This window comes from Colossoma macropomum, unplaced genomic scaffold (genome assembly GCF_904425465.1).
Source record: "Colossoma macropomum unplaced genomic scaffold, Colossoma_macropomum, whole genome shotgun sequence".
Lineage (NCBI taxonomy): Eukaryota > Metazoa > Chordata > Actinopteri > Characiformes > Serrasalmidae > Colossoma > Colossoma macropomum.
The window spans coordinates 638,082-665,362 of record NW_023494786.1 but is presented as its reverse complement, the minus strand read 5'-3'; the positions used below and the strand labels follow the sequence as shown (position 1 = coordinate 665,362).

General features: G+C 42.5%; 1 protein-coding gene across 1 annotated transcript in view; it reads left to right on the top strand.

Moving 5' to 3' along the window:
* Positions 1-27,281, top strand: part of tiam1b (TIAM Rac1 associated GEF 1b) — a 110,696-nt gene that overhangs the window by 57,850 nt on the left and 25,565 nt on the right. The window contains 16 exon segments of the mRNA XM_036557165.1: positions 916-987; positions 2,255-2,713; positions 3,875-4,235; positions 6,960-7,151; positions 8,388-8,706; positions 9,777-9,949; positions 10,832-11,056; positions 11,178-11,363; positions 14,394-14,540; positions 14,807-14,878; positions 15,483-15,653; positions 16,321-16,425; positions 16,792-16,873; positions 20,830-20,916; positions 23,102-23,314; positions 24,080-24,180. Of these exon segments, the coding sequence (XP_036413058.1) occupies positions 2,265-2,713; positions 3,875-4,235; positions 6,960-7,151; positions 8,388-8,706; positions 9,777-9,949; positions 10,832-11,056; positions 11,178-11,363; positions 14,394-14,540; positions 14,807-14,878; positions 15,483-15,653; positions 16,321-16,425; positions 16,792-16,873; positions 20,830-20,916; positions 23,102-23,314; positions 24,080-24,180 (2,883 nt within the window). The 5' untranslated portion in view covers positions 916-987; positions 2,255-2,264.

The window sequence follows — 27,281 nt, the reverse complement described above, 5'->3', positions numbered from 1 at the left end:
TAAGCTGCTAGTTATGTAAATACATTGTTTTTTGTGGCTGCTGTATGGATTTGGGGAGTGAACAGTATGTTTTGAACTTTTAACAGTGCTTTTAAACTTTATTAAACTATTTTACTTAAAAGAAAAACAGTGTATGAGGATTTAAAGTCACATTTTAAACCAAGCTATGGTACCAGCTTGGTGTTATTGCCACATAATTAGATGGTTAAGATGTAATCAGAGTGGTTCAGAGTGGTTTGGTGTGAAACGCTCTGTTCTAGATAAACTTACCGAGTCAGAACTGTTCACAGTGGTGGTGATAGGAACCAGACGTCCACCTCTAACAGCTCCCTCACAGAAAGTTACTACATGAAATGGTTATGAATTCACTGCCTGATGACTGAGACACTGTTTTATGATAGTTTAGAGAAGATTTTGGCCTTAAACTCCATTCATGGTGGAGGGATACATAATATGGAGGTAGTTGTGAGGCAAAATAGTCCCCAAAGAAAACGTATTATTTCAGATTTTCCACTATTTTCCATCATCAACATTCCATATAAACTCAGAAGACTCGTTTAGGTTCACTGGTGGTTTTGGATAGTAAATAAAATGTCTATATTTGTGTTGTAGTCATGGCGACCCCTGGTTCCTATCACCACCACTGTACAGAGCCAGTACAGTAGCAGCTGTGATGTGAGTCAGTTTTACGCAGCGTTTGCTGAGGGATCGTGCGTGTGGTCCTGACCGCACACTCGTAAATCTCAGCTCCGTCCGTCTGGAGAGTCAGCGGGCCGTGCTGTGAGCTGATAGGGGCTGAGAGAAATGCTGGGTGTTTGCATTCCTTCAACAGGCAAGACGTTTTAACCTGCTTTCACTCTTTTCTCCTTCTTTCTCTTCCTCTTTCCTTTCTCTCTCTCTCTCTCTGTACTGCAGCAGCCGGAGGGACACAGCAGAGATGCGTTCGTCTGAGTTTGGCCTGTTACTGATGTCGTCACCGCACCGCAGGTAGAGGAGCGTCACTTCATTTCACGACCGAATCAACATTTACACCAACAGGGTCACATAACATTAGCATAATCATGCTATAAACATGTTATAGCTGATGTCATATGATGTCAGGACAGGCTGTGTTCTGTGCTATGACAGTGTGATGTCTCCATTACGTCTGATTATCATGCCATCTGCTGTTAATGGTAACATCACACTGTTATATCACGCAATAAACAACATGACAGTGTATAACATCTGCTATTACATGTTTATGGTACGGTTATGTCAGTGTTATGTTGCAGGTTGCATGCGTTAACAGATTTTTCTATGTCATACTTTAAAAACGAGGCTTATAACAGAAAAACAACCAAGAACTTTATCGCCTTAAAGTGCAGTTATTACTGTTGCTTTGCTATACTATATACTGAAAGGGGAGGTCCACCATATTTTTAAATTTTCTGCATAATTAACTGGTTAAGATGTAAACAGAGTCGTTGAGAGTGGTTTGGTGTGAAACGCTCCGTTCTAGATAAACTTACCGAGTCAGAATTGTTCACAGTGGTGGTGATAGGAACCAGACGTCCACCTCTAAAATCTCCCTCACAGAAAGTTACTACATGAAATGGTTATGAATTCACTGCCTGATGACTGAGACACTGTTTTATGACAGTTTAGAGAAGATTTCGGCCTTAAACTCCATTCATGGTGGAGGGATTCATAATATACAGGGCGCTGTGAGACAAAATAGTCCCCAAAGAAAACATATTATTTCAGATTTTCCACTGTTTTCCATCATCAACATTCCATATAAACTCAGAAGACTCATGTAGGTTCACTGGTGGTTCTGTATAGTAAATAAAATGTCTATATTTGTGTTGTCGTCATGGCGACCCCTGGTTCCTATCACCACCACTGTAAAGACATCTGAACCATTTCACACCAAACCACTCTGAATCATCTCCCACACTGAATTATGGGGGGAATTTTGAAAAATGGGTGGAATTCCCCTTTATAATATATTTCTATGTGATTGCAATATTAATTACATTACATACATGAATCACAGTTATACTGAATTTGTGTTTTCGTCGGTTCAACTCAAATACTAAAGTAAAAAAAATGATATTCAGTATGTTGATGTCTCGACCTGCTCCAGTGGATTGGTATCGGAGCCAATCCTGGCATATTTTAAGGAATTCTTCCAGTTTTAACCTTTAAAATTCCCAGCCGTATTACATCCTTAGATCCTAACGGTTATTATTTGGCATCATTTCCGTTACAGACTCTGAACTATGGGTAACGTGGAGAGCCAGTGCGGCAGCCATGGTTTCTACGGCGACCGGCAGAGACAGCTGTCCCGGAAGCGTGTGTCCCGCTCTCTGCGGCTGTCCGGGAAGCAGTCTTATCATTCCCGCCATGCGGCGTCCGGAAAGCCGGAGCACCGAAACTCGGAGACGAGCACGCGGTCCAGCAGCACTCCCAGCATCCCTCAGTCGCTCGCCGAGCACGGCCTGGAGCCCTTCGACGACCACGACGCTGGACTGCCCGACTTCAGCGCCCCCATCTGGGTGGACCGGGTCGCCATGAACCTGAGGCCCATGACCTTCCACACCGAACCCACCGACGCCACCGACACCGCAGAGTCAACAGAGAACACACAGGACGGAGCGGAGCCACAGGGGGGCGCCAGATCCCCCCAACACCGCGACGGCGGCAGCCTCAAGAAGAATTCTGTAAATTTACATTCATTTTTATTTTCAGTTTTCATTCATTCAGAAAATCTGTACAGTTTTACAGAAACTTTCGAAAGGTCAAAAATTTTAGAGTCGTATAATTTCAGTGATTTAATGATAATTTATACAGAGTCGACTGAAATAAATAACAGATATTTTTTGGGGTACAATTTGCTCAGTATTTTAACTTTTTTGGTATAAAGTTATTAAAAGATAATTAATACACTGTATTTTTTAATTTATAGTCTATAAACATATTAATTTCTTGTTCAGGTTATCTGCCTTGAGATTCTATCACAACTTTTAAACAAATGACACATTCAGGATGGAAATTTCATTATTTTTCATAGAATTTCATTCTGGATATTAATTTTATTAAAACTTTATTTCAGATATTACTTACATTAAAACTTTATTCTGGGTATTAATTTTCTATCTGTCTGTCCGTCTATCTATCTATCTATCTGTCTGTCTGTCTGTCTGTCTGTCTATCTATCTATCTATCTATCTATCTATCTGTCTGTCTGTCTGTCTGTCTGTCGGTTTGTCTGTCTATCTGTCTGTCTATCTATCTGTCTGTCTGTCTATCTGTCTATCTGTCTATCTGTCTGTCTGTCTGTCTGTCTGTCGGTTTGTCTGTCCATCTATCTGTCTATTTATCTCTCTGTCTATCTATCTATCTGCCTGTCTGTCTGTCTGTCTGTCTATCTATCTGTCTGTCTGTCTGTCTATCTATCTATCTATCTATCTATCTATCTATATCTGTCTGTCTATCTATCTATCTATATCTGTCTGTCTATCTATCTGCCTGTCTGTCTGTCTATCTATCTATCTATCTGTCTGTCTGTCTGTCTATCTATCTGTCTGTCTGTCTGTCTGTCTGTCTGTCGGTTTGTCTGTCTGTCTGTCTATCTATCTGCCTGTCTGTCTGTCTGTCGGTTTGTCTGTCTATCTATCTATCTACTTAACTCTCTCTCTTTCTCTCTTTGTCTCTCTCTCTCTTTCTCTCTCTCTCTCTCTCTCTCTCTCTCTCTCTCTCTCCGTCTCTCTGTCTCTCTCTCCCTCTCTCTCTTTCTGTCTCTCTCTCTCTCTCTCTTTCTCTCTCTCTCTCTCTCTCTCTCTCTCTCTGTCTCTCTCTTTGTCTCTCTCTCTCTCTCTCTCTATGTCTGTAAGAAGAAGCGCTCCAAGTCGGCTGATATGTGGAGGGAAGACTCTCTGGAAGTTTCTCTGTCAGACGCCAGCCTGGAGAACCTCACCAGCACGGAGGAGATCGCGGACGCGCCGGACTCCACGCGGGCCAACTCACTGGACGAGCTGTACGGGCCGCAGAGCCACGGGCGCTACGCTAAGCGGCAGAAGGGGGGCTCGGTGGGGGCGGACAGCGAGGAGGACAAGATGCTGTCGCCGTGTGACGATGACGGAGCCAATTACGGAGCATTCACTCTGCCCTGCCGCCGGTCACACTGCCTGTCAGAGGGAGTGACCAGCCACCAGGGGGCCATGCAGGGCCGGCGGGCACAGACCATACAGGTAACTTCTCCACTCGTTTATGTCATAATTCACATTCACATGACTTCTCCTTCCCTCTCTTCCTCCCCTAACAGGCTGTTTGTGTTACTGTGCCTTTAAGACTGAGATATGTAAATGAGCTCTGTTCTGATTGGCTGCTCCACGTTAAGCAGCCTGGCACACTGTGTGTGATCCTTTATGGTGGCTTTTTAAACCAAGCTGTGGTACCAGTGGTATTGCTGCATAATTAACTGGTTAAGATGTAAACAGAGTGGTTCAGAGCGGTTTGGGGTGAAACGCTCTGTTCTAGATAAACTTACCGAGTCAGAACTGTTCACAGTGGTGGTGACAGGAACCAGACGTCCACCTCTAAAAGCTCCCTCACAGAAAGTTACTACAGTAAATGGTTATGAATTCACTGCCTGATGACTGAGGCACTGTTTTGAGAAGGTTTTGGCCTTAAACTCCATTCATGGTGGAGGGATACATAATATACAGGGTGCTGTGAGGCAAAATAGTCCCTAAAAAAGACTTATTATTTCAGATTTTCCACTATTTTCCATCATCAACATTCCATATAAACTCAGAAGACTCGTGTAGGTTCACTGGTGGTTTTGATAGTAAATAAAATGTCTATATTAGTGTTGTAGTCATGGTGACCCCTGGTTCCTATCACCACCACTGTAAAGACATCTGACTCAGTAAGTTTCTCCACAGTGAAGCAAGAGTTGTAGCTTCCGTGATGAAGCCTAACCAACAGGCTATTTGGGATAAGAAGCGGTGAAACTGGGCATGTTCCGATTTTTCTCTGAATTACTCCTTTAATCTGGCACCACATCCAGGGATTTGATCCAGTGTCCTTGCGGATGCTGCCGGATTAGCAGCGCTGCATTCTCCACATGCTTCCAGCTTCTCTGTGGTGAAGCTCTGATTGAGGAGACGCGCTGCTCGGTGAAGCGCTCGCTGCCTTTCTCATGCTAATGAGCGCTTACTGACATGGGAACGCAGCAGTAGGAGATATGTGTGCGCAGCAGAGATGAATGGCGTGCCGAGCCGGCCGACAGGGGGTCACGTGACCCTCAGTAGATGCCGGGATCGGTGGGTAATCGGCCCCTGTGAAGGGTCGTATTGTACTGTACAGATACAGGCCACCAAACTGTGGAAAAACAGGCTAGCGCTGCTCTTTAGCGGTTCCTGACCCTGCTCTTAGCGGTTAGCCTTTAGCATGCTCCCTTTACAGCCAGCAGCATGTCGTCTGCTTCTGAGGTCACTGAGGGGTCAGCTGGAAAGGTAGGAGAGGGGCTTTAAGGTGTGGGACTGATTGAACAGGATTTGGAGATACTTTTGAGCTAGAGCTGGACGATACAGCCCAAAATAGCATCACGATATCTTTTTCCCGATATCATATCAATATTCATAGTTATCGATAACTTTATATCATCACTTAAAGGGCCGATATCCTACATTTTTCTTGAATTTTGTTATTTTTTTATCATGATTTTCGGTACTAAGTTATTCCTATTTCATTTTATCCCTTAGAATTAGACTGTGTTACTGTCCCTTTAAGACTGATATATGTAAATGAACTCTGTTCTGATTGGCTGTCCTGTATTGTACCTCATTTGGAAGCAGTATAGGTTGAAACACTCCTTATAACTTCTGTGTGAGTGGGCGGGGCTAAACCGCTGTATAGGCAGATATGTGTCAATCTGGTGACATCACAAAAACAAAGAATTCAAATGAGTTTTCATACTCATGCTATGGACTGTATGGACTGTGGAGTATGTTTTGAAGCTTTATTAATGTTTACATACTACGTCAAACACTTTTCATTTCAAGAATTGGGGGGAAATTTAGTTTTATATAATACGGGCCCTTTAACTTGAACAGGAAGTTAAAAATATTCTGGGTTAAAACTTTTAGTATAACACGATTTTGTTCCAGATTATTTTGGATCATTTTTATTGGTCCAATCGTCATGAAATTTTAATATTTTAAAGATATTACAGCGACCGTGTTCATTTTATAGTGCTCAGTTTTATCTGAATAGTATTTTAAATCCCAAAGAAAACAGAACACGTCTGATTTAAAGGGCTTATTTTATGAAAAACTGACGTTTCCTTGCATTTTTTTGAAATAAAGAAGCTGCAGTGTCACTAAGATAAATGCATTTGCGTATTTTCACTTATTAACCTACAGTGATTTAGCTCCACCCACTCACACTGAAGTTATAATGATGAGTGTTGGCTGCCTTTTGAATGAGGCATAGCCAATCAGAGCAGAGCTCATTTACATATAGCAGTGTCTCATATAGAGGGATCTCATTTTTTTTGCATTGCCTTTTATGATGTTTGTGTAGTTTTATGTACAAAAAACACTCATAATTAATTTTAAAGGACCATTTTCAGCCTCTCTTCATCCTTTAAGACTTTAGTCTGTTATATGTAAATGTGCTCTGTTCTGATTGGCTGTACCTCCTTCAAAAAGCAGTCTGGCCTGAAACACTCACTTCATTGTGAGTGGGTGGGGTTAAACTGCTGTAGGCTGAATAGGTGGATATATGCAACATCTGTGACATCACAAAAACAGTGTAATCAAAGCAGGTTTCCGTAAGAGATGTGGTGTCACTAACACAACATCACTGCAGGTGTGTGATGAAGAGATGCTGGACAGCAGGGTTACAGAATGATGCTGAGGGTGAGATGCTAACTATGCTAATGAGTATGGGTACGTGTGTCTGTGCAGGACGTCACGGCGGCTGACGGCAGCGAGCTGGAGGACAGCGGGATCGACGGGCTGATCGGAGACAGCGCGGCGTCCCAGCCCCGCCGCTACAAGGCCATGTCTGCTTCCTTCTCCGCTTACTCCACTACAGCAGGGGGCGCCTTCGCCGGCAGCGATAGCGGCAGCAGCAGCGGGGCCGGACCTGCAGAAGCGGTGCAGGTCAGAGAGATTTTTGAGGGGTTTTATAGATGGCGCTATGGAGAGTTTTCAGTGAATTACAATGAATGGACACTGCCGTGGTGGTGGTGTGTTAGTGTGTGTTGTGCTGGTCTGAGTGGATCAGACACAGCAGTGCTGCTGGAGTTTTTAAACACTGTGTCCACTCACTGTCCACTCTATTAGACACTCCTGCCTTGTCAGTCCATCTTGTAGATGTAAAGTCAGAGACGATAACTCATCTGCTGCTGCACAGTCTGTGTTGGCCATCCTCCAGTCCTTCATCAGTGGTCACAGGACGCTGCCCACAGGACGCTGTCGGCTGGATGTTTTTGGTTGGTGGACTATTCTCAGTCCAGCAGTGACACTGAGGTGTTTAAAAACTCCAGCAGCACTGCTGTGTCTGATCCACTCGCACCAGCACAACACACTAACACACCACCACCACCACCACGTCAGTGTTACTGCAGTGCTGAGAATGATCCACCACCCAAATAGTACCTGCTCTGTGAGGGTCCACGGGGGTCCTGACCACTGAAGAACATGGTAAAAGGGGGCTAACAAAGTATCAGAGAAACAGATGGACTACAGTCTGTAACTGTAGAACTACAAAGTGCACCTATATAGTAAGTGGAGCTGATAAAATGGACAATGAGCGTAGAAACAAGGAGGTGGTCAGAATGTTATGCCTGACCGGTGTAAATGCCATAACTGTTCTCTCAGAGTTGAGTGTAAAATGAATAGACTGTATAAAGCAGTAACAGCTACTGTTACAACAAACGTGCATCACCATGAGGAGCTGTTTAAGGAATTAAATGTTCACTTTGTATGTACACAACATATACGTTATGAAATATATGCCTGACCATTCATGATATGTTTGCATTTTTGGCCATATATCAGATAAACAAGCACATAAATAAAGGCTTTCGTTGTTATTGCTGTTGTTTCAGTGTAATCAGCGTAACCCTGCAATGAGAACTGCAGCAGAAAAGCAGTGGAAATGTAAAAAGGCCCTATTAAGACCAGGGGGGGTACTAAGGGTTAAAGGTCAGGGGCTCCTGAACCATTTTCAACACATTCTCCATCGATCTGAAGAACCATTTCATCATGCAGAGAACCATTTAAGCAAAAGCTTCTATATAGAATTGATGGTTATTAAGACCAGGAGGGTGCTAAGGGTTAAAGGTCAGGAGCTCCTGAGTGAGCACTAATTCTGGCTACTAACTGCAGTGTCTTTAAACGCAGGGCGTCTATGAGAACTTCCGCCAGGAGCTGGAGAAGAGCGGGTGCCAGGCAGAGCGGGCGGAGGAGCGGGCGTCAGCCCTAAGCGACGAACAGAGCAGTGTCACGCTAAGCTCCGCCTACCACACCGAGCCCCTGCTGGGACTGGCCTATCACACGGAGCCGCTGCTGGGCGCGGCCGCCGCTCAGGGCAGCGTTCGCAAGGCCGGTCGGCTGACCGTCAAAAACCTGCTCGTGCACAAAAAGAACAAGAAGGTGGAGCTCGCTGCCCGCCGCAAGTGGAAGAGCTACTGGGTCTCATTGAAAGGTGTGAATAATAACGAAGCACTGAACGAAGATTGTAGCATTAGCCTTTAGCTATTAGTAAAAACTGCAAAAAATATTAGCAGCCCAGCGTGTTTGCTTCTTTTATTCTAGCACTGGAGCTACAAGGCTATTGAAGCTAGGGTGATGTAAGCTAATTAGCATCACCAGTTAGCATGGTGCTAACTGCATGCCTAACAACCTCACTGTGTGGAGGTGTTCAGTGTCTCTAATAGACTTGATTATGTGGTTTCTGACACTGTATGAGTCACTGTTATCTATAAACATGGACTAAAGTACATTAGCATGAAGCTAAAAACAGTAGCAGTGGCCATATAGAAGCCTGAATTCTGTCTGTATGCTAATTGGTGGTCGTAGTCTTACGTTAGCCACATTAGCCTCATAACTCAAAAACTACAGACACCAAACATGTCCTGGGTGATTGTCTGAAAATAACAGTGCTATATAATAAAAGATAATTAACATCTTTATGATGTTGTTAGTGGATCTCACTGTGAATGCTACAGTTCCTATTTCCCTGTATCATTATAATGCGTATATATTTGTGGTATTTAAATAGTGATTAACCTCTATTCTGTCTAAATATGAGAATAAGTACCATGTGAAATATGTGTATTTTTGAACAAAAACATTAATTTTAATAGGTAAAATCTTTCATAACTGTATGGCAAAATAGCAAAATAAAAATATTTAAGTGTTAAATAAGTTAAATTGCATAAAATCTGTGTGATTCATTTGTAAAGAATGTTGAGCTGCACTTCTCACCACTGGCCACTAGAGAGCAGAATTAGTCAATATACAATAATAAGTGTACTTATTTGAGTCTCCTTTTTTTATTTATTAGATTTATTTGCTTTTCTTTTTAAATATTGATTTAATTCGTCTGTACAATTTCTATAAAAACACTTTGAGCTGAATTTTAATGTATGAAAGGTGCAATGAATATGAACTCACAAATAAAATATTGTTAGTCTTAGTAGCTGTTCTAAAAAGAAAGAAACTAAAGGTGGAGGAAGTGGACGTTCATTACATTGTGCTTGCTTGTTTTCCCAGGATGCACTCTGTTTTTCTACGAGACGGACGGGCGTTCTGGAATCGATCACACCAGCGTCCCCAAACATGGCGTGTGGGCGGAGAACAGTATCGTCCAGGCCGTGCCGGAGCACCCCAAAAAAGACTTCGTCTTCTGCCTCAGTAACTCCATGGGAGACTCGTACCTGTTCCAGGTAAACATGCTGCTGCTTTTCTCCAGGACGGACCGCAGTGACCCGAGTTAAGGGTCAGCATGTGGGTCCACACTTCAGTTCCTCATAAACACACTCGCTTACATGTTAGTTTTGTAGTACTTTCTGAATAATTCATAGCACATACTGAATAATTAATGGCAGATATTGATTAATTTATATTTGATACTGAACAATTCATAGTAGTTACTGAACAATTCATAGTGGATACTAAATAATTCATAATAGATATTGAGTTACTTATATTAAATACTGAATTATTTATAGTACATACGGAGTAATTCCTAGCAGATTCTGTATAATTCATATTTGATACTGAATAATTTATAGTGATTACTGAATAATTCATACTAGATACTGAATAATTCATATTAGGTACTGAATAATTCATAGTAGATACGGAATAATTCGTAGTAGATGCTGAATAATTGATAGTAGATACTGAATAATTGATAGTAGATACTGAATAACTCATAGCAGATACTGAATAATTCTTAGTAGATATTGAATAATTCACAGTAGATACTGAATAATTGATAATAGACACTGACTAACTCATAGCAGATACTGAATAACTCGTAGCAGATACTGAATAATTCATAGTAGATACTGAATAATTCATAGTAGGTACTGAACAATTTATAGTAGGTACTGAATAATTCATGGCGGATACTGAATAATTCATAGTAGGTACTGAACAATTTATAGTAGGTACTGAATAATTCATGGCAGATACTGAATAATTCATAGTAGGATTGTGAACCAATTCCTGAATAATAACTCTAAGGATGAACATATTGATTTATTGATTGATTGACTAATCAGTGAGGGGTCAGAGGGTTCACTGTCCGTCTCTCTGTCCAGACGAGCAGTCAGACGGAGTTGGAGAACTGGGTGACGGCGATCCACTCCGCATGCGCGGCGGCCTTCGCCCGGCAGCACCACCGTGACGACACGGTGCGGCTCCTGCGCTCCGAGATCCGTAAGCTGGAGCAGAAGATCGACATGGATGAGAAGATGAAGAAGATGGGAGACATGCAGCTGGCCTCGGTCACCGACACCAAGAAGAGGAAGACCATCCTGGAGCAGGTAACGCCGTGGCGCCGGAGTCTGGGCGCCCCTGTATGTAGATAAGCCTTCAACCAATATGGATTTTACAGCTTTCTACCTCTCTCTCTCTCTCTGTTCTCTCTTTGTGTCTCTCTCTCAGATATTCCTGTGGGAGCAGAATCTGGAGCAGTTCCATATGGACCTGTTTCGTTTCCGCTGTTATCTGTCCAGCCTGCAGGGCGGCGAGCTGCCCAACCCCAAACGCCTGCTGGCCTTCGCCTCGCGCCCCACCAAACTGGCCATGGGCCGCCTCGGCATCTTCTCCGTCTCCTCCTTCCATGCCCTGGTAACCATCCCTGCATCCTCTGCCTGCCTTTGCCTCCTCTTCATCCCTTTATCTTCTATCTATATACTCCCTTATCTCCTCTACATCCCTCCATCCTCTATCTATCTACTCCTTTATCTCCTCTACATCCCCCCCATCCTCTGTCTGTCTACTCCTTTATCTCCTCTGCATCCCTCCATCCTCTATCAGTCTACTACTTTATCTCCTCTACATCCCTCCATCTATCATCTATCTATTCATTTATCTCCTTTTCATCATTACCTCTCCAAACTTCAGGGCCTGAGATAACATTTCTTTATTTCACTCATTTGTTCGTCCAATGTTCACACCTGCAGTGGATCGTCCCCTGGGCGCTATAGTTTGAGGCCCCCCGAGGCTCTTGGCTGGTAATGTTTATGTGTCTGAGTGTAAACGGAACGTCAGACTGTCCTGCAGGTTAAACTGAATCTAAACCTGCTGCACAGTAAAGCCCATAAATCAGCTTCAGTCTGACTTTATTATAGTCTGAGCTTTATTTCTGTCTCTGTGTGCTGTTTTATGTGTGAGTGCGGGGGGGAGGGAGGCGGTCACGGCTTTGGGTGGTCAATTCCATGTGTGTGTATGTATGTGTGTGTGTGTAGCCACCCACAGCTCTATCAGCGGGGGAGAAAGACAGAGAAGAATTGTGTGATAGCTTTTAGACTGAAAGGCTAAAAGATTCTTTATTCTGTATTGAGCTTTCTGTTCCTCTTTATACCTCCATAACATTTAGAAAGGCGGGGGGCAGACAGAGAGAGAAAAAGAGAGAGATGGAAATGAGAGAGAGTGAAAGAAATAAAGAGAGAGAGGGAGACAGAGATATAAAGAGAACGAGAGAGACAGAGAAAAATTTAGAGAGAAGTCACTGTTTCGTCCTCGTTTTCAGTACATTTTGAGCCGAATGCTTTTACTGCATTCCTTTATTTTCGTTGTTTATTTGTATTGATTATGTTTATTTATTTAGTATTAATCAGCACTGTCTGGAGACTGTTGTAAGGACATTAAATTAAAACTGCTATATGTAAAAGTGTTAAACATGACTCTACATCCCTTAAGCATTATTTCTTGAAACAAGCAAAGCCTAATTTCATGTAATGAACTAGGCAGAAATAGGCCAAGCTGAAAAGGGCAAGGCTAATAAACAAAGTTAAGGCAATACTAATAGCTAGAATAATTGCAAAGCTTAAGGCTAAGCTATGGCTAGACAGGGAAAAGAAAAGCAAGGCAACTGGGCAGAGCAAGGCAATTTCCCAAAGCATGGCATGGCAACTAAGCAAGGCAGCTGGGAAAGGCATGGTGAGGACTAGGCCAGGCAACTGGGCAAGGCAACTAAGGAAAGCAAGGAAAGGTAACAGAAAGGCAAGGCAACTAGGCAAGACAAGGCAAGATAATTAAGCAAGGCAACTAGGCAAGGCAATTGGGCAAAGCACCTGGGCAAGGCAAGGTAATGAATTGGCAAGGCAACTAGGCATGGCATCTGGACAAGGCCAGGCAACTGGGCAAAGCAAGGAAAGGTAACAGAAAGGCAAGGCAACTAGGCAAGACAAGGCAAGATAATTAAGCAAGGCAACTAGGCAAGGCAATTGGGCAAAGCACCTGGGCAAGGCAAGGTAATGAATTGGCAAGGCAACTAGGCATGGCATCTGGACAAGGCCAGGCAACTGGGCAAAGCAAGAAAAAGTAACAGAAAGGCAAGGCAACTAGGCAAGACAGTTAAGCAAGGCCACTGGGCAAGGCAACTGGGTAGGGCAACACGTCAAGGCAACTGGGCAAGAAAAGGCAAGGCAGCAGGGCAAGGTTATTGGGCAAGACAAAGCAAGGCAATTGGGCAGGACAAAGCAAGACAACTGGCAAGACAAGGCAAGGCAACTAGGCAAGACAAGACAAGGCAAGGCAATTGAGCAAGACCAGGCAAAAAAACTGGGCAAGGTAAAGCAAAGCTACTAGACAAGACAAGGCAAGGCAACTAGCCAGACAAGGTAACGCAACTAACCACGACAAGACAAGGTAACTAGGCAAGGCAAGACAAAACAATGCAACTAGGCAAGACAAGACAGTGCAACTAGGCAAGACATATCAAGGCAACTAGACAAGACGAAGCAACACAACTAGCCAAGACAAGACAAGGCAACAAGGCAAGATAAGGCAAGGCAACTAGCCAAGACAAGACAAGGCAACAAGGCAAGATAAGGCAAGGCAACTAGCCAAGACAAGACAAGGCAACTAGGCAAGACAAATCAAGGCAACTAGACAAGATAAGCCAAGGCAACTAGCCAAGTCAAGGCAAGGCAACTAGGCAAGACAAGGCAACTAGGCAAGACAAATCAAGGCAACTAGGCAAGACAAGACAAGACGACTAGGCAAGAAAAGACAAGGCAACTAGGCAAGACAAATTAAGGCAACTAGACAAGATAAGGCAAGGCAACTAGCCAAGACAAGACAAGGCAACTAGGCAAGACAAATCAAGGCAACTAGACAAGATAAGGCAAGGCAACTAGCCAAGACAAGACAAGGCAACTAGGCAAGACAAATCAAGGCAACTAGATAAGATGAGGCAACGCAACTAGCTAAGACAAGACAAGGCAATTAGGCAAGACAAATCAAGGCAAATAGGCAAGATAAGGCAAGGCAACTGGGCAAGACCAGACAAGACAATTGGACAAGACAAGGCAAGACTACTAGGCAAGGCAACTAGGCAAGACCAGGCAAGGTAACTGGGCAAGACTACTGGGCAAGGTAAAGCAGGGCAGGACAGGACTGGAGAGGACAAAGTAGGGAGAGGGGAAACTTACTTATTTATGTAAATTAAATGTTAAGAAATATGTTGAATAATCTTAATGATATAATAATATTCTTACAGCAATCTCATAATGAGAAATATGAGATATACTGATTAGGTGTAACATAATTTCACTTCCCAGGATATTGATATGTGCAGTGTCAGTCAGTGTCAGAGAGTAATTATTAAATAGAATAAAAATCATAAAAATATGATTAAATGTGTGTGTGCAGGTGGCGGCCCGTACGGAGTGTGGCGTTCGGAGGCGTACACACGCCATGTCCCGCTCCACCAGCAAACGCAAGAGTCGCTTCTCCTCACTGTGGGGCCTGGAGACCAGCACAAAGAGGAAAAACAAAACACACCCCAGCATAGAGCAGGTACACGCACACGCCCGGCTTGAGCTGAATGATGATCAGATTCCAACAGATTCCATTTATTGCGACTGTCAAAGTGAGACGATTTAAGTGTGTCAATAACTCATCATTTATTATACCTTTAAATGTGTTTGGTATTACCTAAAAAAGCAGAAAATACAGCCAACTTCTAAGACTGAACTTTGGAGTTGTGGAAAGCAATAAGGTTTGTTTATTGGTGTGCAGTAGATCATTAATTGGAGTAATATAGATTGTTATTGTGTTTGCAGGTTTTTGCAGAAGGGGAGGAGCCAGTGAGGAGGGTTCTGGAGGAAATGTTTGATGAATCATCAAGGACTGCAGTAAGCTTTATTCATTGATCCACCCGTCCATCTATTCATCTTTTTCTGGAAATTGATTTTGGAATTTATCTTATTAGAATTTGAATCAGGATATTAATTTGATTAGAACTTGATTCTAGATGTTAATTGTATTTAAACTAGTAGTGTATATGTATAACAGTAGTGTATATGTATAAAAGTAGGAGTGTAGGTGTATAATAGCAGTAGTGTATATGTATAATAGCAGTAGAGTATATGTAGAGTAGCAGTGGTGTGTATGTATAATAGCAGTGTTGTATATGTATAATAACAGTAGCATATATATATATATATATATGTGTGTGTGTGTATACATATATATATATATATATATATATATATATATATATGTATATAGATATGTATATACACACACACACATATATATATATATATATATATATATATATATATATATAAACATATAACATATAAAATATATATCGGTCGTGTATATGTATAACAGAAGTATTGTTTGTGTATAATAGTAGTGTGTATGTGTAGTAGCTGTTGTGTATATGTATAACAGCAGTAGTGTATGTGTATAAAAAGCCAGTTTTACAGCTTGTATGTTTTTCTGCTGTAGAAAGATGACCCAGTCTGTGTGAAGGGGGCAGTGAGGCCCAGTGCGGAGCAGGACGCCTGGGCTAAAGACCACCTCACACCCTCCTGGGTATGTTTACCCAATGGCCGGCCCGTTCTGGCCATCGTCCGGCCCGGAGAGTCTGCGCTGGACACACTGGAGACAATCTGCAAGGTAACGCTTGATTACTGTTCCATCCATACCTGTAAACAGGTGTAAACCTGTCTGTAAGAGCAATCATGCTCCATCATCAGAGACTCGTTTCACAGTGCTGTTTATGTAAGTTATGTGTTTAAAGCAGTGGTCATTACACAGACTGGCTATGAAGACGGTTGCATAAGCAGCATTAGGTGTTGTTTTTGTATTGTGTTGATTTGGCTGGCATTAAAGAACATTCAGCCTGTTTAGAAGCGTTTTCTTCAGATAACTCTCTCTCTCTCTCCCTCTCTCTCTCTCTCTCTCTCCCTCTCTCTCTCTCTCTCTCTCCTTCTCTCTCTCTCCCTCTCTCACTCTCTCTCTCTCTCTCTCTCTCTCTCTCTCTCTCTCCCTCTCTCCCTCTCTCTCTCCCTCTCTCTCCCTTTTTCTCTCTCTGTCTCTTTCTCCCTCTCTCTCTCCCTCTCTCCCTCTCTCTCTCTCTCTCTTTCTCTCTCTCTCTCTCTCTCTCTCTCTCTCTCCCTCTCTCCCTCTCTCTCTCCCTCTCTCTCCCTTTTTCTCTCTCTGTCTCTTTCTCCCTCTCTCCCTCTCTCTCTCCCTCTCTCCCTCTCTCTCTCTCTCTCTTTCTCTCTCTCTCTCTCTCCCTCTCTCTCTCTCCCTCTCTCTCTCTCTTTTTCTCTCTCTCCAGGCTCATGGTCTGGACTCCACTAAGCACTACCTGCGTTTGAAGTTCCTGATCGAGACACAGGTTCAGTTCTACATCCCCAAACCGGAGGAGGACGTTCATGATCTGGTACATTCGGAGCAGAAATGTTTCCTGTTGTCGTTGCTAATTTATAACCACCTAATTATTTAAAGTGTAATCACATCATTAATTACAGTTACATTATGAATTACGTCATGTTGGTTTTACATTTCATATGGACAGGTTCTGCACTTTTTCCTGTTTTGATATCAGAAATTTAAAAAAATGCAAAAATATAATTTTCACACGTACAATTTTCACAGTTATATGTAATACAGCTTTATTGCTCTAAGAACTGGGACAGCTCTCTCTCTCCTTTCGCTCTCTCTGTATCTCTGACTGTGGACAGCTGTGAGATGGTAATCTGTAGCACTGAAAGAGCCTAATCAGCACTGCATCACTCTTCATTCACAGCTGTACAAGGAAATCGAGCTGTGCTCCAAAATCAGGAAGGTCATTCAGTTCGACCGGGACGAGTCCTGCATGATTGGATACGGTAAGTGTGACACAATACGATGTGATATTTTGCTGTGCAGTACAATTCGACATGATACGATGCAATGCAGTACGATACTATGTGATAAAATTTCATTCAATACCATATGATATGATTAGTTACCATACAATTTAATGCAATGCCATATAATACCATGTGATACAAGACAATTCAGTACCATATATGATACGATATGATAATATACAGTACAATACAGTGCAAAACAACATTATGCAATATGATCAGATACTATTTAGTATGAGACGATTCAATATAGCACTATGTGCTATAATGTAATATGATATAATGCAGTGCTATATGATTTGATATGATTCAGTACAATGAGATACAATACAGTTTGATACAATTCAGTTCAATACAATATGATATGGTACAAGACAATAACTTGTGATCCAATACGATTCAATTCAATACCATATAATGCAATACACCATATGATAAGACACAATGCAACACAATGTGATATGATGTTAGGATATGATTTGACACGATGAGGTATAATACGATATTGTTCAATACAAAAAAATACGTGATATGATACTAGGGGTGCGGGAAAAAATCGATTCTTAGATGTATCGCGATGCGGACGTGAACGATTCTGAATCGATTCACAAATGTCAAAAATCGATTTTCTAATTATTTGATTTATAAAATAATGTTGGCAGAACGCAAAAGGCGGAACTTGGAAGTGTGGAAGTGCAGCGCCCGGACAGTCTGTGGCGGCACATAACAGTAACATAAGTGGAAGAGCGAGAAATCCGACCGGCGCCCTCTGCATTAAAAGCCAGGTTAGGTCAGGAGTCACAACACAAATGTTAATAAGAGCCGTTTTGTCCTTTCAACAAAAATCAAACCACCTTGGGAGCTGCAACATTTAATGTCCAGTGTGTCTCAGTGTGTGATAATGTCCTAATATAGGCTAAACAATATAAACGAGAGCACAGATTTAATTCGCTCTGCTTTAAGCTTTAGCTCAGCTATAGCCGCTTTCCTCCCATCTCCACCAGAAAACTGATTCGACTGTTTTACGAGGCTGAAGTCGCTTCTTATTCTCCAGCTTCTTGTTCGAATTTACCCGTTCCACCTTAAATTCTAACTGAGGTGCCGAATGTAAAGGCGGCACCATTTAAGGTGGAACAGGAGAGTTTGAAAAAGAAGCGACTTCATCTTCGCAACTTTTTACTGTGTGACAGTCTCTCATTGCAGATTTAACGTACCAGGAAACCGACTGCGCTGCTTATGAATGCGAATAACGCATCGCTGCTATGTGACCTGCAGTCTGCACGCCGGTTCTCAGTCGTTGCGAAACAGGGCTCTCGCGCTATGTTGCACACGTCCCGTCTCAAAGATACTTTACTGACACAGCGATTCCTCCCGTCTCTACAACGAGACCAAAACCGAAGTTATAAAATCACTAAAGAAAACAGGTAGAATAGCTGTAACATGTGCTGTGTGGACATCTATGACCACAGGATCTTATTTCACCGTAACTGCGCATTTTATCGCAGATGACTAGCAGCAGCTTTTCGAGCTCCAAACAAGAGCACTGAATGAGAGCCTTCTAGTTCACTTGCCACATCACTTCCATTTGTTTTATTAATAAAAGACATTGGAAGTAAATTCATTATGGATCATTACAAATACTTTGCTTTAAAAGTACCAAGTCACTTTAAATAACAGCACTGAGTCACTTAGTCACTTTAAAATGTATATTGTCTCTATATTCTGTGTATGTTTTGTGTATATTTAATATATTTCAGTTGGTTTTTCTTGTATTTTTATTTTTACTTATTTACTTTCTGTAGAGTGATTAGCTGAGCCTCACCACAAGCATTTCAATGCATAAATGTCCTGACATGTTGTGTAATAACTTGAAACTTGAACTCGAAACTCGAGCTCACACAGTGAGAAAATATAAATGCTATATAGAAAAAAAAGATGCATCGAGATGCATCAATAATCGTTTTATAATCGCATCGCAGCCCTCTGAATCGTAATCGAATCGAATCGTGAGGTGCCGAGAGATTCCCACCCCTATTTGATACCATATAATACAACATGATGTGTTTGCAATACAATACGATATCATACATTATAATATTAATACAATAGCATATGATATGATGTGATATGAAGCAATATGATGCAATCCAATGCAACACAATTTGATACAATGCAATATGACAGTTCACTACTATATAATACAATATGACACAATACGATATATAATAATACACGATACGACACAATATGATATGATGCAATGTGGTATGATGTGATTTGGTACAGTGCGTTCCGATACAATGCAATGCATTGCAATACGATACCATGCGTAATCGTATTTAATGTATCGTATATAATATAATACAGTATGATATGATATTAAATGATGTAGTGCAATGAGATATGACATAATTTAATACAATGAGATAATACACTGTTATACAGTTCAATTCAATACAACATAGGATGCAATACAATGTGATATAATACAGTATGGTATAATATGATACAGTGCCATGTGGTCCGATATAATAGGATGCAATACAATACAATATATTATACATCATATTATGATACAACTCAATAGCATATAATATGATATGATATAAAGCAATATAATGCAATACAATGCGATACAATTTGATACAATGCAACGTGATGCAGTTTAATATAATATGATATGATAACGGCACAGTATGATTGTCAGGATTGGTCAGGATGCTCGCTGTGATTGGTTGAAGGCTCATTTGCAACAAAATGTGTCAGTAATCGTTATGATGATATTAGCCTTTGCAATACTGACATTGGTAACACCATGGTAACCACCTGGAAACATTCTAGCAACCACCATTCTAGTAACCACCATTGCATCCACCTAGCAACCCAAAGTGGTTGCTAGAATGTTGCTAGGTGCTTACCATGATGTTCCAGGTGGTTGCAAGGTGGTTGCTATGCTATTCCAGGGGGTTGCTAGGGTGTTGCTAGGTGGAGGCAGTGGTACCCAAAGTGGTTGCTAAAATGTTGCTAAGTGCTTACTATAGTGTTTCAGGTGGTTGCAAGGTGGTTGCTATGATATTCCTGGGGGTTGCTAGGGTGTTGCTAGGTGGATGCAGTGGTACTCAAAGTGGTTGCAAGAATGTTGCTAGGTGGTTACCATGGTGTTCCAGATGGTTGCAGAGTGGTTGCTATGCTATTCCAGGGGGTTGCTAGGGTGTTGCTAGGTGGATGCAGTGGTACCCAAAGTGGTTGCGAGAATGTTGCTAGGTGCTTACCATGGTGTTCCAGGTGGTTGCAAGGTGGTTGCTATGGTATTCCAGGGGGTTGCTAGGGTGTTGCTAGGTGGATGTAATGGTACCCAAAGTGGTTGCTAGAATGTTGCTAGGTGCTTACCATGGTGTTCCAGGTGGTTGCGATGTGGTTGTTATGGTTTTCCAGGGGGTTGCTAGGGTGTTGTTAGGTGGATGCAGTGGTACGCGAAGTGGTTGCCAGAATGTTGCCAGGTGGTTACCATGGTGTTACCAATATCAGCAAAGGCTAATATCACAATAACGATTACTGACCCGTTTTGTTGATTTTCTAGATGAAGATAAGCACATTTTAATGCACAATTACTGTTTATTTACTGCATTGAACATATTTGGAGGAAAAAAATAAAACATAAACTGAGGGTTGTGCAAAAAAAAACCTGAGCAAATAAATCTCAGCAAATAAATAGAAATTTTGCACTTAAATTCGCTTTGAAAATCAACAACACAAGCAATATGACCTGGGGGTGTTCAACCTTCTGCAACTGTATAAATATGAACATGAATAGGCATAAAGAGGTAAAATAATCAATGTCATGTTGCACTTTTAGACTAATATTGCCGCTGCTCTGTATTAGCTAAGCTAATTTCCCTCTCTCTCTCTCTCTCTCTCTCTCTCTCTGACAGGTTTCTCCATCTCAGTGGTGGAGGATGACAGCGTGCAGCAACTCTACATCACTGATGTGAAAGCAGGAGGATTAGCATTTGCTAAAGGTTCATTACTGCTCTTCTCCGCTTCATTAGCGTCCTTTTCTCTTCTCCCCCACACTCTCCCTCTCTCTCCCTCTCTCTCTCTCTCTCTCTCTCTCTCTCTCTCTCCCTCTCTCTGTCTGGGCTGTAGGCTGTATGTTTCTGTAGATGTTCGGGGATCAGTAATGGGTGTTATTGCTGTTGCCACGCTGCGTTATGTAACACGTGTATTGAGAGCTTTGTGGGGGTTCGGCGAGGCTCGAATTAGCCATGCTAGCTGACTCACGCTCCGCTCTGGAGGAAAAGGAAGCACCATTATATCACCCCGGCCCCCTTATTCAAGACTTACACCAATTTTCCGAGTGCTGTACTATCTATGGGACGGCGGGAATCAAGGCCGGTCCACGCACGCCCACAACTGTGCAGGGTGCACCAAAATGAAAGTAGTAACTAGTGTCAAGTTACATCTGGTATCACTTATTAAGCTGGATGTCTACATAGGGACTTCATAACACATGCATAGCACATTGAATTGTGTATACTTGAGTAACAGTATTTACAAAACATGTTTGATAAGGTAAATGATTTTCTGTACACTAATCAAAGGCATTTGTTCCATTATAACACTGGCATGCATTGGCCTTTAGCATAGCTAGGATATGCTAGTTGCTAAGTTAGCCTAGTTATTTAACGTAGCCCTAATCAGCAGTTGATAGTGCAGTATGTTACTAAGCCAGCCACAATGCAGAAGCTTTACTTAGCGTATTTATTTTTTCTTCGTTAACAGTGTTGGCTTATGAACATTAGCAATAGGGACTCGTGAAACCGTGATGCTCTGTGATCTACGCGGTGCTCGGCAATGACTACATTCAAAATGTGATGTTAGAAAAAGCTAGAAAAGTGAAGAAAATAAGGCTTAAGTGGTTGCACAGCTCAAGCACCTCCCGGGTGGTTGATAACATTTTGTTAGGTGATCGCCATGGTGTTCCAGGTGGTTGCTATGTGGTTGCAGTGGTACCCAAGGTGGTTGCTAGAATGTTGTGATGTTACTTAAGACCATAAAAGTGCATTTCCTGAAGAAATGGGTGTAAAGCACTTCCCAGGTGGTTGCTATGGTATTCCAGGGGGGTTGCTAAGGTGTTGCTAGGTGGATGCAGTTGTACTTAAAATGATTGCTACAATGTTGCTAGGTGGTTCCAATGGTTTTCCAGGTGGTTGTATGATGGTTGCTATGGTATTCCAAGTGGTTGCTAGGCTGTTGCTAGTTGGATGTAATGGTACCAGAAGTGGTTGCTAGAATGTTGCTAGGTGATTCCAGTGGTGCTCCTGGTGGTTGCAAGGTGGTTGCAGTGGTATTCCAGAGAGTTGATAGGTTGTTGCTAGGTGGATGCAGTGGTACCCAAAATGGTTGCTAGAATGTTGCTAGGTGCTTACCATGGTGTTCCAGGTGGTTATTATGGTATTCCAGGGGGTTGCTAGGGTGTTGCTAGGTGGATGCAGTGGTACCCAGAGTGGTTGCTAGAATGTTGCTAGGTGCTTACCATGGTGTTCCAGGTGGTTGCTATGGTATTCCAGGGGGTTGCTAGGGTGTTGGTAGGTGGATGCAGTGGTACCCAAAATGATTGCTAGAATATTGCTAGATGGTTACCATGGTGTTCCCGGTGGTTGCAAGGTGGTTGCTATGGTATTCCAGGGGGTTGCTAGGGTGTTGGTAGGTGGATGCAGTGGTACCCAAAATGATTGCTAGAATATTGCTAGATGGTTACCATGGTGTTCCCGGTGGTTGCAAGGTGGTTGCTATGGTATTCCAGGGGGTTGCTAGGGTGTTGGTAGGTGGATGCAGTGGTACCCAAAATGATTGCTAGAATATTGCTAGATGGTTACCATGGTGTTCCCGGTGGTTGCAAGGTGGTTGCTATGGTATTCCAGGGGGTTGCTAGGGTGTGGCTAAGTGGATGCAGTGGTACCCAAAGTGGTTGCTAGAATGTCGCTAGATGGTTACCATGGTGTCCCAGGTGGTTGCAAGGTGGTTGCTATGGTTTTCCAGGGGTTGCTAGGGTGTTGCTAGGTGGATGGAATGGTACTCAAAGTGGTTGCTAGAATGTTGCTAGGTGGTTACCATGGTGTTCCAGGTGGTTGCAAGGTGGTTGTTATGGTATTCCAGTGGGTTGCTAGGGTGTTGCAATGTAAACATTGTGATGTTTTGCAGGTTTGAATGCTGGTGATGAGATCCTGCAGCTTAACGGGAAAAACTCCAGCACGTTGACCTTCTCCGACATGAAGGCTGCGTTCTCTCAGGCATCCCTCTCACTCACAGTGAACACACTGCCCCCGGTGGACCGGAGACAGCACTGCTTCCTGCCCCCAAGACGATCCGACTCTGTGCAGCACCTCTACACCGACATCTTCTCCCAGAACCAAGGTGGGTTAGGACCTGCAGAACCACAGTGAGCTGGGCTATTGGCAAAACTAGCTGAGCCAGGGTGAGCTGAGGTACCAGCAGGACTAAAAGAACCATGAAGAGCCGAACTGAGTTGGGTGAATGGCAGAACCACTTGAACAAAGATATAGTGGATTACTAGAAGAACCAGGGACAGGGTTCCTAAGAGAACAAGTAGAACAATGGGTTGGTTCGCTTTCTGAAGTAGCAGAACCAGGGCGAGTTGAGTTGCTGTCAGAACCAGTACAACCAAATTGAGGTGGATTATTGTCAGAGCCAATAGGTTCTGCTGGATCACTGGTAGAACTAGCAGAACCAAAGTGAGTTGCATTATTTATCAGAACCGGCAGAACCAGTATGAGTTAGGTTTTTGGCACAACTTAAAGAAAGATGAACCGGATTACCAGCAGACCCAGGAATAGGGTTTCTATCAGAACAAGCAGAAAAAAGGTGAGATGGTCCATTTCTGAACCAACAGAACCAGGGTTCTTCAAAGTTATTGTACCGTGTACACAGTTGTTCTGTTTTGCAATTTATACAGTTCATTACAGTCCAACTGATTATAGTACAGTGCTGTATTAAGTGGGTTCTCAGAGCCATGGTGGTCAAGGTCTTAAGCCCTAGTTGACCAATTAAAAGGTTTTCAGTGGATTCTGATGGCTAATAAAATTGTTAATAAAATACAGATGACCATCTTCTTTATAGTGTTCAGCAGATTCATTGTGTTCTGACCATCTTTCTTCTCAGAGGAGATTCTGGACGATGGGGTTGGGCTCATCTCAGAGACGTCAGGGGACAGTCTGGACGATGACTCTGAGCTGTTCAGTGAATATGACGACTACAGAAAGGTAGAGTTTTACAGAGTTTTACAGTTGTTTGCTGCAGTCTATTGTTGTATATTGTTGTGGTCCAATCACAGTTTTACACTATATTGTTGTGGTCCAATCACAGTTTTACACTATATTGTTGTGGTCCAATCACAGTTTTACACTGTATTGTTGTGGTCCAATCACAGTTTTACACGATTTTTGTGGCCAAGTCACAGTTTTACACTATATTGTTGTGGTCCAGTCACAGTTTTACACTCTATCATTGTGGTCCAATCACAGTTTTACATTATATTGTTATGGTCCAATCACAGTTTTACACTATATTGTTGAGGTCCAATCACAGTTTTACACTATATTGTTGAGGTCCAATCACAGTTTTACATTATATTGTTATGGTCCAATCACAGTTTTACACTATATTGTTGAGGTCCAGTCACAGTTTTACACTATATTGTTGAGGTCCAGTCACAGTTTTACACTATATCGTTGTGGTCCAATCACAGTTTTACATTATATTGTTATGGTCCAATCACAGTTTTAAACTATATTGTTGTGATTCAGTCAGAATTTACACTATGTTGTTGTGGTGCAATCACATTTTTGCAATGTGATCACTGTTTTTAGTGTACTTCTTGGTCTGATAACAGATTTACAGTTTATTACTGTAGTCCAATCATAGTTTTACAGTGTATTACTGTGGTCCAATCACATTTTTGCAAACTGATCACTATTTTTAGTGTTTCTTGTGGTCTGATAACAGATTTAGAGTCGATTACTGTGGTCCAGTTACTGTTTTGCATTATCTTGTTGTTTTCAGCTCATGGTTTTACATTATTTGCTGCAGTGCAGTCACTGTTTTATATTTTTTCATGGCTCAATCATGGTTTTACAGTATATCATTGTGGTCCAATAACAGTTTGTTTTTTTTTACTGTGGTCTGATTTACTTTTGTCAACGCCTTTACATGGCATTAGTTTGAAAAGGCTGTTGTAATTAAACGTGTGTAAATGCATAGATACATGTAGAGAAGTACACACACACACACACACACACACACACATGCTGAGAATAGCGGGCTGAAGTTGTAAGAGGGCTGCAGGGCCATGCTGGAGCTCTAGGCTCCGATGTGTTTCTGCCTACGCTCCACTATATTCAGACCCAGCAGCTCCATCTCACTCTAACTGTCTCCAAGAAACAGTAAAAGTCTGCTGGTCGCTAGTGACTCCGCTCCTCCATCTGTCGCCTGTCCCTCTGAAACCAAGAGCTTTGTGCATTTTAGCACTCGCTTTATTCCCTTCCAATTAGCCTGCTTTTATAACCAGACTGACCGCTGACCCGGCTGACCGCTTCAGATGGCACTTTTAGATGCTCAGTTTGGACTTCTGTTTTTCAGTGCCTGGAGGCAAAGGTCACGACTGGTAAAGGGCTGAAATGTTGACAGTTTAAATGGATTAAATTGTTGTGTTGAATCGCTGAGAGTTGTGTTGCATGTCTGGGACTCATGTCTGGGTCACTATCAATGCTAATACCAATGCTAGTGTCCATTCAGGTCCACCTAGTGGTGATGTAATAGTGCTTAGTGACTATTCCTCACCAGGAAGAGGAAAGAATTCACAACTGACGCTCAAATAAACAAACGTCGCTCAGCTGCCGCCCTCTAAAGGCGTCATTAATGAACATCAAATAAACAAACGTTGCTCAGCACTGCCCTCTAAAGGTGTCATTAATGAACATCAAATAAACAAACGTCGCTCAGCGCCGCCCTCTAAAGGCGTCATTAACAACCATCAAATAAACAAACGTCGCTCAGCACTGCCCTCTAAAGGTGTCATTAATGAACATCAAATAAACAAACGTCGCTCACTGCCGCCCTCTAAAGGTGTCATCAACGACCATCAAATAAACAAACGTCGCTCAGCACTGCCCTCTAAAGGTGTCATTAATGAACATCAAATAAACAAACGTCGCTCAGCACTGCCCTCTAAAGGTGTCATTAATGAACATCAAATAAACAAACGTCGCTCAGCGCCGCCCTCTAAAGGCGTCATCAACGACCATCAAATAAACAAACGTCGCTCATCGCCGCCCTCTAAAGGCGTCATTAATGAACATCAAATAAACAACCGTCGCTCAACGCCGCCCTCTAAAGGCGTCATCAACGACCATCAAATAAACAAACGTCGCTCAGCGCCGCCCTCTAAAGGCGTCATTAATGAACATCAAATAAACAACCGTCGCTCAACGCTGCCCTCTAAAGGTGTCATCAACGACCATCAAATAAACAAACGTCGCTCATCGCCGCCCTCTAAAGGTGTCATTAATGAACATCAAATAAACAACCGTCGCTCAGCGCCACCCTCTAAAGGCGTCATTAACAAACATCAAACAAACAAACGTCGCTCAGCGTCGCCCTCTAAAGGCATCAATAACAAACATCAAATAAACAAACAAACGTCGCTCAGCGCCGCCCTCTAAAGGCGTCATTAACAAACATCAAATAAACAAACGTCGCTCAGCGCCGCCCTCTAAAGGCGTCATTAATGAACATCAAATAAACAACCGTCGCTCAACGCCGCCCTCTAAAGGCGTCATTAACAAACACCAAATAAACAAACGTCGCTCAACGCCGCCCTCTAAAGGCGTCATCAACGACCATCAAATAAACAAACGTCGCTCAGCGCCACCCTCTAAAGGCGTCATTAACAAACATCAAACAAACAAACGTCACTCAGCGCCACCCTCTAAAGGCGTCATTAACAAACATCAAACAAACAAACGTCGCTCAGCGCCGCCCTCTAAAGGCGTCATTAATGAACATCGACTAAACAACCGTCGCTCAGCACCGCCCTCTAAAGGCATCATCAACAACCATCAAATAAACGAACGTCTCGCCGCCCTCTAAAGGCGTCGTTAACAAATATCAAATAAACAAACGTCGCTCAGCGTCGCCCTCTAAAGGCATCAATAACAAACATCAAATAAACAAACAAACGTCGCTCAGCGCCGCCCTCTAAAGGCGTCAATAACAACCATCAATAAACAAACGTCGCTCAGCGCCGCCCTCTAAAGGCGTCATTAACGAACATCAAACAAATAAACGTCGCTCAGCGCCGCCCTCT